We start from the raw sequence: 13,119 nt of genomic DNA on the forward strand, positions 1-13,119 counted from the left end.
CGTGCACAAAGCAAGGCGCATACTGAAATGGTTTGTCGAGATCGGTGTGGAAGAACTTGACTGGCCTGCACAGAGCCCTGACCTCAACTCCATCGAACACCTTTGGGATGAATTGGAATGCCGACTGCGAGCCAGTTCTAACGCCCAACATCTGTGCCCTCACTAATGCTCTTGTGTCTGAATGGAAACAAGTCCCCGCAGCAATGTTCCAACATCTAATGGAAAGCCTTCCCAGAAGAGTGGAGGCTGTCATAGCAGCAAAGAGGGGAACAACTCCATATTAATGCCCACGATTTTAGAATGATGTTCGACAAGCAGGTGTCCACATACTTTTGACCATGTAGTGTATCTGTCCCACTACCAATTTGGCACATACTCTACTAAAGTCTTTCCTGTCCCCTGGCCTCTACTTACTGTCCAATTCATTGTGTTGAATTATTTGAGGTCAATAATAGAAAGTGTCTAACGCTTCCATATACTTTCTTAGTTAACCTTTTACTGCAGTGCGCTAAATCAGGGTCACACAGAGTGTTTCTGGGTAGTCTTAAACAAATCTACTTTGCAACAAAGGTATGCACCTCACACACATGGTTATGGCTTTAAAAAAAGAAGACACCTGTACCATGTCAGATATAGAGTTGAAATGTATAAAATGTTTCAGTTTGCAACCCAATATTACACTTTATATACATCAAAGAAGACTAAAATATAACAAAACTGTTTGACATAGAAACACCAGATTTTCGGCCTTTAAAAAAAAAAGAAATGTTGATTAATAATGCTATTAATAAATGTCTGCCCATGAGGCCCCTTGTAATTTGACTGCAGGAAAGGGTTTTAATACTATACAAATACCAGGTTAGTACCAGCTCAAAGTACTAGCTCAAAGTACCTTCTAAAGGGGCACTACACCACCTTTTAAGGTTAAAAAGTGGTGAAGTGCCCTTTAATAAGTACCAGCTTAAAATGGCTATAAAATAAAGCAACTGCAGTAATACCACACAAAAAAGAGATAGTAAAATCCTCACCAAGTTTCCCACAAACAGCACCTCCTCAAAGTGCGGGGTCATGGGATAGTGCTCCATGGCCATGAACAGGGTGTTGAGGACGATGCAGACGGTGATGGCCAGGTCCACGAAGGGGTCCATGACGATCAGGTTGACAATCTCCTTGATCTTCAACCAGATGGGACAACACTCCCAGATGAGGACCATGTTGGAGAACTTATACCACCACGGTGGACAACTACGCTGAGACTCCTCCAGTTCTGAGAAAAGTGTTATAAGAATATATCAAAAATCAAAACAATAGAAAAGTCCACAACAGTGCAAACACTGTCCCCGCCAACATGTCCCCGCCAACGTGTCCCCACCAACGTGTCCCCACCAACATGTGCCCGCCAACATGTCCCCACCAACGTGTCCCCGCCAACGTGTCCCCACCAACGTGTCCCCGCCAAAATGTTACTCCAGGCAGGCTAAAGGAAATGCTTCAAGTATTTGAAAGAAAGCAAATAGTATTTGAATTAAGGTCTGCTACTGATAAATGTTACGAAATAATAATACATTCTGTATATGTGATATATAATAATATGTCTGTCATGAAGTATCTGTCAGTACAAGAATGACAATATATACACAGAGTGTACAAAACATTAGGAACACCTGCTCTTTCCATGACATAGACTGACCAGGCAATTCCAGGTGAAATCTATGATCCCTTATTGATGTCACCTGTTAAAGGATTTTTAAGCATTGAGACAATTGAGACACGGATTGTGTATGTGTGCCATTCTGAGGGTGAATGGGCAAGATAAAAGATGTAAGTGCCTTTGAATGGGGTATGGTAGTAGGTGCCAGGCGCACCAGTTTCAGTGTGTCAAGAATTGCAACGCTGCTGGGTGTTTCACACTCAACAGTTTTGCATGTGTATCAAGAATGGTCCACCACCCAAAGAACATCCAGCCAACTTCACACAAATGTGGGCAGCATCAGAGTCAACATGGGCCAGCATCCCTGTGGAACGCTTGACACCTTGTAGAGTCCATGCCTCAACGAACTGAAGCTGTTCTGAGGGCAAAAGGGAGTTCAATTCAATATTAGTAAGGTGTTCCTAATGTTTGTACATTCAGTGTAGTTAGAGATATAGGAGAATTAGAACTGTTCGTCCAATGAGCGAGCAGGGCACCTCAGTTGAGTCCCGTTTGGGGAACAAGAAAGTCTATCAATAAAAATCTGATCTGATCTACAAATAACTGTTCCTCCAAAATGAGGACCTCTAAGGTAAGAGACGGTTTAGACTAAGAAAAATAAGCCTCAGGTTTGGAACTTTTTCGTTTATACTGTCAGCTGAAAACAATAGAGCATGGGAATAGCTAGTTAGTGTAGGGAGATGTAAAGTATAGTTAGTGCTGGGGCGGCAGGTAGCCTAGTGGTTAGAGCATTGGGCCAGTAACCGAAAGGTTGCTAGATCAAATACACGAGCTGACAAGGTAAAAATATGTCATTCTGCCCCTGAACAATGCAGTTATAGGATGTGTAGGGTGATGTATAGTTAGTGTAGGGAGATGTATAGTTAGTGTAGGGAGATGTATAGTTAGTGTAGGGAGATGTATAGTTAGTGTAGGGAGATGTGTAGGGAGATGTGTAGGGAGATGTATAGTTAGTGTAGGGTGATGTATAGTTAGTGTAGGGAGATGTGTAGGGTGATGTATAGTTACTGTAGGGAGATGTGTAGGGAGATGTATAGTTAGTGTAGGGTGATGTATAGTTAGTGTAGGGAGATGTATAGTTAGTGTAGGGTGATGTATAGTTAGTGTAGGGAGATGTATAGTTAGTGTAGGGAGATGATAGTTAGTGTAGGGAGATGTATAGTTAGTGTAGGGAGATGTGTAGGGAGATGTATAGTTAGTGTAGGGAGATGTATAGTTAGTGTAGGGAGATGTGTAGGGTGATGTGTAGGGAGATGTATAGTTAGTGTAGGGAGATGTAGGGTGATGTATAGTTAGTGTAGGGAGATGTATAGTTAGTGTAGGGAGATGTGTAGGGTGATGTATAGTTAGTGTAGGGAGATGTATAGTTAGTGTAGGGAGATGTATAGTTAGTGTAGGGAGATGTGTAGGGAGATGTATAGTTAGTGTAGGGTGATGTATAGTTAGTGTAGGGTGATGTGTAGGGAGATGTATAGTTAGTGTAGGGAGATGTGTAGGGAGATGTATTGTTAGTGTAGGGAGATGTGTAGGGAGATGTATATTTAGTGTAGGGAGATGTATAGTTAGTGTAGGGAGATGTATAGTTTGTGTAGGGAGATGTATAGTTAGTGTAGGGAGATGTATAGTTAGTGTAGGGAGATGTATAGTTAGTGTAGGGAGATGTGTAGGGAGATGTATAGTTAGTGTAGGGAGATGTATAGTTAGTGTAGGGAGATGTGTAGGGAGATGTATAGTTAGTGTAGGGAGAAGTGTAGGGAGATGTATAGTTAGTGTAGGGAGATGTGTAGGGAGATGTATAGTTTGTGTAGGGTGATGTATAGTTAGTGTAGGGAGATGTATAGTTAGTGTAGGGAGATGTATAGTTAGTGTAGGGAGATGTATAGTTAGTGTAGGGAGATGTATAGTTAGTGTAGGGAGATGTGTAGGGAGATGTATAGTTAGTGTAGGGAGATGTATAGTTAGTGTAGGGAGATGTGTAGGGAGATGTATAGTTTGTGTAGGGTGATGTATAGTTAGTGTAGGGTGATGTATAGGGAGATGTATAGTTAGTGTAGGGAGATGTATAGTTAGTGTAGGGAGATGTATAGTTAGTGTAGGGAGATGTGTAGGGAGATGTATAGTTAGTGTAGGGTGATGTATAGTTAGTGTAGGGTGATGTGTAGGGAGATGTATAGTTAGTGTAGGGAGATGTGTAGGGAGATGTATAGTTAGTGTAGGGAGATGTGTAGGGAGATGTATAGTTAGTGTAGGGTGATGTATAGGGAGATGTATAGTTAGTGTAGGGAGATGTGTAGGGTGATGTAAGTTAGTGTAGGGAGATGTATAGTTAGTGTAGGGTGATGTATAGTTAGTGTAGGGAGATGTATAGTTAGTGTAGGGAGATGTATAGTTAGTGTAGGGTGATGTATAGTTAGTGTAGGGTGATGTGTAGGGAGATATATAGTTAGTGTAGGGAGATGTGTAGGGAGATGTATAGTTAGTGTAGGGAGATGTATAGTTAGTGTAGGGAGATGTGTAGGGAGATGTATAGTTTGTGTAGGGTGATGTATAGTTAGTGTAGGGTGATGTATAGGGAGATGTATAGTTAGTGTAGGGAGATGTATAGTTAGTGTAGGGAGATGTTTAGGCATATGTATAGTTAGTTTAGGGAGATGTATAGTTAGTGTATGGTGATGTATAGTTAGTGTAGGGTGATGTATAGTTAGTGTAGGGAGATGTATAGTTAGTGTAGGGAGATGTATAGTTAGTGTAGGGAGATGTGTAGGGAGATGTATAGTTAGTGTAGGGTGATGTGTAGTTAGTGTAGGGTGATGTGTAGGGAGATGTATAGTTAGTGTAGGGAGATGTGTAGGGAGATGTATAGTTAGTGTAGGGAGATGATAGTTAGTGTAGGGAGATGTATATTTAGTGTAGGGAGATGTATAGTTAGTGTAGGGAGATGTATAGTTAGTGTAAGGAGATGTGTAGGGAGATGTATAGTTAGTGTAGGGAGATGTATAGTTAGTGTAGGGAGATGTGTAGGGAGATGTATAGTTAGTGTAGGGAGAAGTGTAGGGAGATGTATAGTTAGTGTAAGGAGATGTGTAGGGAGATGTATAGTTTGTGTAGGGTGATGTATAGTTAGTGTAGGGTGATGTATAGGGAGATGTATAGTTAGTGTAGGGAGATGTATAGTTAGTGTAGGGTGATGTGTAGGGAGATGTATAGTTAGTGTAGGGAGATGTGTAGGGAGATGTATAGTTAGTGTAGGGAGATGTATAGTTAGTGTAGGGAGATGTGTAGGGAGATGTATAGTTAGTGTAGGGAGATGTATAGTTAGTGTAGGGAGATGTTTAGGGAGATGTATAGTTAGTGTAGGGAGAAGTGTAGGGAGATGTATAGTTAGTGTAGGGAGATGTATAGTTAGTGTAGGGAGATGTGTAGGGAGATGTATAGTTTGTGTAGGGTGATGTATAGTTAGTGTAGGGTGATGTATAGGGAGATGTATAGTTAGTGTAGGGAGATGTATAGTTAGTGTAGGGAGATGTGTAGGGATATGTATAGTTAGTGTAGGGTGATGTATAGTTAGTGTAGGGTGATGTATAGTTAGTGTAGGGAGATGTATAGTTAGTGTAGGGAGATGTATAGTTAGTGTAGGGAGATGTGTAGGGAGATGTATAGTTACTGTAGGGTGATGTATAGTTAGTGTAGGGTGATGTATAGTTAGTGTAGGGAGATGTGTAGGGAGATATATAGTTACTGTAGGGAGATGTGTAGGGAGATGTATAGTTAGTGTAGGGAGATGTATAGTTAGTGTAGGGAGATGTATAGTTAGTGTAGGGAGATGTGTAGGGAGATGTATAGTTAGTGTAGGGAGATGTATAGTTAGTGTAGGGAGATGTATAGTTAGTGTAGGGAGATGTGTAGGGAGATGTATAGTTAGTGTAGGGTGATGTATAGTTAGTGTCGGGAGATGTATAGTTAGTGTAGGGAGAAGTGTAGGGAGATGTATAGTTAGTGTAGGGAGATGTATAGTTAGTGTAGGGAGATGTATAGTTAGTGTAGGGAGATGTATAGTTAGTGTAGGGAGATGTATAGTTAGTGTAGGGTGATGTATAGGGAGATGTATAGTTAGTGTAGGGAGATGTATAGTTAGTGTAGGTAGATGTGTAGGGATATGTATAGTTAGTGTAGGGAGATGTGTAGGGAGATGTATAGTTAGTATAGTTAGTGTAAGGAGATGTATAGTTAGTGTAGGGAGATGTATAGTTAGTGTAGGGAGATGTGTAGGGAGATGTATAGTTAGTGTAGGGAGATGTGTAGGGAGATGTATAGTTAGTGTAGGGAGATGTATAGTTAGTGTAGGGAGATGTTTAGGGAGATGTATAGTTAGTGTAGGGAGAAGTGTAGGGAGATGTATAGTTAGTGTAGGGAGATGTATAGTTAGTGTAGGGAGATGTGTAGGGAGATGTATAGTTTGTGTAGGGTGATGTATAGTTAGTGTAGGGTGATGTATAGGGAGATGTATAGTTAGTGTAGGGAGATGTATAGTTAGTGTAGGGAGATGTGTAGGGATATGTATAGTTAGTGTAGGGTGATGTATAGTTAGTGTAGGGTGATGTATAGTTAGTGTAGGGAGATGTATAGTTAGTGTAGGGAGATGTATAGTTAGTGTAGGGAGATGTGTAGGGAGATGTATAGTTACTGTAGGGTGATGTATAGTTAGTGTAGGGTGATGTATAGTTAGTGTAGGGAGATGTGTAGGGAGATATATAGTTAGTGTAGGGAGATGTGTAGGGAGATGTATAGTTAGTGTAGGGAGATGTATAGTTAGTGTAGGGAGATGTATAGTTAGTGTAGGGAGATGTATAGTTAGTGTAGGGAGATGTATAGTTAGTGTAGGGAGATGTGTAGGGAGATGTATAGTTAGTGTAGGGAGATGTGTAGTTAGTGTAGGGAGATGTATAGTTAGTGTAGGGAAATGTGTAGGGAGATGTATAGTTAGTGTAGGGTGATGTATAGTTAGTGTAGGGAGATGTATAGTTAGTGTAGGGAGATGTGTAGGGAGATGTATAGTTAGTGTAGGGAGATGTATAGTTAGTGTAGGGAGATGTATAGTTAGTGTAGGGAGATGTATAGTTAGTGTAGGGAGATGTATAGTTAGTGTAGGGAGATGTTAGGGAGATGTATAGTTAGTGTAGGGAGATGTATAGTTAGTGTAGGGAGATGTATAGTTAGTGTAGGGAGATGTGTAGGGAGATGTATAGTTAGTGTAGGGAGATGTGTAGTTAGTGTAGGGTGATGTATAGTTAGTGTAGGGAGATGTTTAGGGAGATGTATAGTTAGTGTAGGGAGAAGTGTAGGGAGATGTATAGTTAGTGTAGGGAGATGTATAGTTAGTGTAGGGAGATGTGTAGGGAGATGTATAGTTTGTGTAGGGTGATGTATAGTTAGTGTAGGGTGATGTATAGGGAGATGTATAGTTAGTGTAGGGAGATGTATAGTTAGTGTAGGGAGATGTGTAGGGATATGTATAGTTAGTGTAGGGTGATGTATAGTTAGTGTAGGGTGATGTATAGTTAGTGTAGGGAGATGTATAGTTAGTGTAGGGAGATGTATAGTTAGTGTAGGGAGATGTGTAGGGAGATGTATAGTTACTGTAGGGTGATGTATAGTTAGTGTAGGGTGATGTATAGTTAGTGTAGGGAGATGTGTAGGGAGATATATAGTTAGTGTAGGGAGATGTGTAGGGAGATGTATAGTTAGTGTAGGGAGATGTATAGTTAGTGTAGGGAGATGTATAGTTAGTGTAGGGAGATGTATAGTTAGTGTAGGGAGATGTGTAGGGAGATGTATAGTTAGTGTAGGGAGATGTATAGTTAGTGTAGGGAGATGTATAGTTAGTGTAGGGAGATGTATAGTTAGTGTAGGGAGATGTGTAGGGAGATGTATAGTTAGTGTAGGGTGATGTATAGTTAGTGTAGGGAGATGTATAGTTAGTGTAGGGAGAAGTGTAGGGAGATGTATAGTTAGTGTAGGGAGATGTATAGTTAGTGTAGGGAGATGTATAGTTAGTGTATGGAGATGTATAGTTAGTGTAGGGAGATGTGTAGGGAGATGTATAGTTAGTGTAGGGAGATGTGTAGGGAGATGTATATTTAGTGTAGGGAGATGTAAAGTTAGTGTAGGGAGATGTATAGTTAGTGTAAGGAGATGTGTAGGGAGATGTATAGTTAGTGTAGGGAGATGTATAGTTAGTGTAGGGAGATGTGTAGGGAGATGTATAGTTAGTGTAGGGAGAAGTGTAGGGAGATGTATAGTTTGTGTAGGGTGATGTATAGTTAGTGTAGGGTGATGTATAGGGAGATGTATAGTTAGTGTAGGGAGATGTATAGTTAGTGTAGGGTGATGTGTAGGGAGATGTATAGTTAGTGTAGGGAGATGTATAGTTAGTGTAGGGAGATGTATAGTTAGTGTAGGGAGATGTGTAGGGAGATGTATAGTTAGTGTAGGGAGATGTATAGTTAGTGTAGGGAGATGTGTAGGGAGATGTATAGTTAGTGTAGGGAGAAGTGTAGGGAGATGTATAGTTAGTGTAGGGAGATGTATAGTTAGTGTAGGGAGATGTGTAGGGAGATGTATAGTTTGTGTAGGGTGATGTATAGTTAGTGTAGGGTGATGTATAGGGAGATGTATAGTTAGTGTAGGGAGATGTATAGTTAGTGTAGGGAGATGTGTAGGGATATGTATAGTTAGTGTAGGGTGATGTATAGTTAGTGTAGGGTGATGTATAGTTAGTGTAGGGAGATGTATAGTTAGTGCAGGGAGATGTATAGTTAGTGTAGGGAGATGTGTAGGGAGATGTATAGTTACTGTAGGGTGATGTATAGTTAGTGTAGGGTGATGTATAGTTAGTGTAGGGAGATGTGTAGGGAGATATATAGTTAGTGTAGGGAGATGTGTAGGGAGATGTATAGTTAGTGTAGGGAGATGTATAGTTAGTGTAGGGAGATGTATAGTTAGTGTAGGGAGATGTATAGTTAGTGTAGGGAGATGTATAGTTAGTGTAGGGAGATGTATAGTTAGTGTAGGGAGATGTGTAGGGAGATGTATAGTTAGTGTAGGGAGATGTATAGTTAGTGTAGGGAGATGTGTAGGGAGATGTATAGTTAGTGTAGGGAGATGTGTAGGGAGATGTATAGTTAGTGTAGGGAGATGTGTAGGGAGATGTATAGTTACTGTAGGGAGATGTGTAGGGAGATGTATAGTTAGTGTAGGGAGATGTATAGTTAGTGTAGGGAGATGTGTAGGGAGATGTATAGTTAGTGTAGGGAGATGTATAGTTAGTGTAGGGAGATGTGTAGGGAGATGTATAGTTAGTGTAGGGAGATGTATAGTTAGTGTAGGGAGATGTATAGTTAGTGTAGGGAGATGTGTAGGGAGATGTATAGTTAGTGTAGGGTGATGTTTAGTTAGTGTAGGGAGATGTATAGTTAGTGTAGGGAGATGTATAGTTAGTGTAGGGAGATGTGTAGGGAGATGTATAGTTAGTGTAGGGAGATGTATAGTTAGTGTAGGGAGAAGTGTAGGGAGATGTATAGTTAGTGTAGGGAGATGTATAGTTAGTGTAGGGAGATGTATAGTTAGTGTAGGGAGATGTATAGTTAGTGTAGGGAGATGTATAGTTAGTGTAGGGAGATGTATAGGGAGATGTATAGTTAGTGTAGGGAGATGTATAGTTAGTGTAGGTAGATGTGTAGGGATATGTATAGTTAGTGTAGGGAGATGTATAGTTAGTGTAGGGTGATGTATAGTTAGTGTAGGGAGATGTATAGTTAGTGTAGGGAGATGTATAGTTAGTGTAGGGAGATGTGTAGGGAGATGTATAGTTAGTGTAGGGTGATGTATAGTTAGTGTAGGGAGATGTATAGTTAGTGTAGGGAGATGTGTAGGGAGATGTATAGTTAGTGTAGGGAGATGTATAGTTAGTGTAGGGAGATGTGTAGGGAGATGTATAGTTAGTGTAGGGAGATGTGTAGGGAGATGTATAGTTAGTGTAGGGAGATGTGTAGGGAGATGTATAGTTAGTGTAGGGAGATGTGTAGGGAGATGTATAGTTAGTGTAGGGAGATGTATAGTTAGTGTAGGGAGATGTGTAGGGAGATGTATAGTTAGTGTAGGGAGATGTATAGTTAGTGTAGGGAGATGTGTAGGGAGATGTATAGTTAGTGTAGGGAGATGTATAGTTAGTGTAGGGAGATGTATAGTTAGTGTAGGGAGATGTGTAGGGAGATGTATAGTTAGTGTAGGGTGATGTTTAGTTAGTGTAGGGAGATGTATAGTTAGTGTAGGGAGATGTATAGGGTTAGTGTAGGGAGAGTTAGTTTGTAGGGAGATGTTTAGTTAGTGTTGGGAGAGTGTGGGTATAGTTAGTGTAGGGAGATGTATAGTTAGTGTAGGGAGATGTGTAGGGAGATGTATAGTTAGTGTAGGGAGATGTATAGTTAGTGTAGGGTGATGTTAGGGAGATGTATAGTTAGTGTAGGGAGATGTATAGTTAGTGTAGGGGATGTGTAGGGGATGTATAGTTAGTGTAGGGAGATGTATAGTTAGTGTAGGGAGATGTATAGTTAGTGTAGGGAGATGTGTAGGGAGATGTATAGTTAGTGTAGGGTGATGTATAGTTAGTGTAGGGTGATGTATAGTTAGTGTAGGGAGATGTGTAGGGAGATATAGTTAGTGTAGGGAGATGTGTAGGGAGATGTATAGTTAGTGTAGGGAGATGTATAGTTAGTGTAGGGAGATGTATAGTTAGTGTAGGGAGATGTATAGTTAGTGTAGGGAGATGTGTAGGGAGATGTATAGTTAGTGTAGGGAGATGTATAGTTAGTGTAGGGAGATGTATAGTTAGTGTAGGGAGATGTATAGTTAGTGTAGGGAGATGTGTAGGGAGATGTATAGTTAGTGTAGGGGATGTGTAGGGAGATGTATAGTTAGTGTAGGGAGATGTGTAGGGAGATGTATAGTTAGTGTAGGGAGATGTGTAGGGAGATGTATAGTTAGTGTAGGGAGATGTATAGTTAGTGTAGGGAGATGTGTAGGGAGATGTATAGTTAGTGTAGGGAGATGTATAGTTAGTGTAGGGAGATGTGTAGGGAGATGTATAGTTAGTGTAGGGAGATGTATAGTTAGTGTAGGGAGATGTATAGTTAGTGTAGGGAGATGTGTAGGGAGATGTATAGTTAGTGTAGGGTGATGTGTAGTTAGTGTAGGGAGATGTATAGTTAGTGTAGGGAGATGTATAGTTAGTGTAGGGAGATGTGTAGGGAGATGTATAGTTAGTGTAGGGAGATGTATAGTTAGTGTAGGGAGATGTTTAGGGAGATGTATAGTTAGTGTAGGGAGAAGTGTAGGGAGATGTATAGTTAGTGTAGGGAGATGTATAGTTAGTGTAGGGAGATGTGTGGGAGATGTATAGTTTGTGTAGGGTGATGTATAGTTAGTGTAGGGTGATGTATAGGGAGATGTATAGTTAGAGTAGGAGATGTATAGTTAGTGTAGGGAGATGTGTAGGGATATGTATAGTTAGTGTAGGGTGATGTATAGTTAGTGTAGGGTGATGTATAGTTAGTGTAGGGAGATGTATAGTTAGTGTAGGGAGATGTATAGTTAGTGTAGGGAGATGTGTAGGGAGATGTATAGTTACTGTAGGGTGATGTATAGTTAGTGTAGGGTGATGTATAGTTAGTGTAGGGAGATGTGTAGGGAGATATATAGTTAGTGTAGGGAGATGTGTAGGGAGATGTATAGTTAGTGTAGGGAGATGTATAGTTAGTGTAGGGAGATGTATAGTTAGTGTAGGGAGATGTATAGTTAGTGTAGGGAGATGTGTAGGGAGATGTATAGTTAGTGTAGGGAGATGTATAGTTAGTGTAGGGAGATGTATAGTTAGTGTAGGGAGATGTATAGTTAGTGTAGGGAGATGTGTAGGGAGATGTATAGTTAGTGTAGGGTGATGTATAGTTAGTGTAGGGAGATGTATAGTTAGTGTAGGGAGAAGTGTAGGGAGATGTATAGTTAGTGTAGGGAGATGTATAGTTAGTGTAGGGAGATGTATAGTTAGTGTAGGGAGATGTATAATTAGTGTAGGGTGATGTATAGGGAGATGTATAGTTAGTGTAGGGAGATGTATAGTTAGTGTAGGTAGATGTGTAGGGATATGTATAGTTAGTGTAGGGAGATGTATAGTTAGTGTAGGGTGATGTATAGTTAGTGTAGGGAGATGTATAGTTAGTGTAGGGAGATGTATAGTTAGTGTAGGGAGATGTGTAGGGAGATGTATAGTTAGTGTAGGGTGATGTATAGTTAGTGTAGGGTGATGTATAGTTAGTGTAGGGAGATGTATAGTTAGTGTAGGGAGATGTGTAGGGAGATGTATAGTTAGTGTAGGGAGATGTATAGTTAGTGTAGGGAGATGTGTAGGGAGATGTATAGTTAGTGTAGGGAGATGTGTAGGGAGATGTATAGTTAGTGTAGGGAGATGTATAGTTAGTGTAGGGAGATGTATAGTTAGTGTAGGGAGATGTGTAGGGAGATGTATAGTTAGTGTAGGGAGATGTGTAGGGTGATGTATAGTTAGTGTAGGGAGATGTGTAGGGAGATGTATAGTTAGTGTAGGGAGATGTATAGTTAGTGTAGGGAGATGTATAGTTAGTGTAGGGAGATATATAGTTAGTGTAGGGAGATGTGTAGGGAGATGTATGTTAGTGTAGGGAGTGTGTAGGGAGATGTATAGTTAGTGTAGGGTGATGTGTAGTTAGTGTAGGGGATGTATAGTTAGTGTAGGGATGTATAGTTAGTGTGGGAGATGTGAGGGAGATGTATAGTTAGTGTAGGGTGATGTGTAGTTAGTGTAGGGAGATGTATAGTTAGTGTAGGGAGATGTATAGTTAGTGTAGGGAGATGTGTAGGGAGTGTATAGTTAGTGTAGGGAGATGTATAGTTAGTGTGGGATGTTTGGAGATGTATAGTTAGTGTAGGGAGAGTGTAGGGAGATGTATAGTTAGTGTAGGGAGATGTATAGTTAGTGTAGGGAGATGTGTAGGAGATGTATAGTTTGTGTAGGGTGATGTATAGTTAGTGTAGGGTGATGTATAGGGAGATGTATAGTTAGGTAGGGAGATGTATAGTTAGTGTAGGGAGATGTGTAGGGAGATGTATAGTTAGTGTAGGGTGATGTATAGTTAGTGTAGGGTGATGTATAGTTAGTGTAGGGAGATGTATAGTTAGTGTAGGGAGATGTATAGTTAGTGTAGGGAGATGTGTAGGGAGATGTATAGTTACTGTAGGGTGATGTATAGTTAGTGTAGGGTGATGTATAGTTAGTGTAGGGAGATGTGTAGGGAGATATATAGTTAGTGTAGGGAGAT

The 13,119-nt window shown here is 40.5% G+C and overlaps 1 protein-coding gene across 3 annotated transcripts in view; it reads right to left on the reverse strand.

The window, feature by feature from the left end:
- The window catches only part of LOC106572732 (sodium channel protein type 8 subunit alpha), a 128,429-nt gene that overhangs the window by 43,342 nt on the left and 71,968 nt on the right, over positions 1-13,119 (reverse strand). For all 3 annotated transcript variants that reach the window (XM_045696375.2, XM_045696377.2, XM_082962229.1), the window contains one exon: positions 1,029-1,267. In XM_045696375.2, coding sequence (XP_045552331.2) covers positions 1,029-1,267 — 239 coding nt within the window. The remainder of the gene's footprint in view (positions 1-1,028; positions 1,268-13,119) is intronic.

Source organism: Salmo salar, chromosome 15 (assembly GCF_965601325.2).
Source record: "Salmo salar chromosome 15, fSalSal1, whole genome shotgun sequence".
NCBI classification, from domain to species: Eukaryota; Metazoa; Chordata; class Actinopteri; order Salmoniformes; family Salmonidae; genus Salmo; species Salmo salar.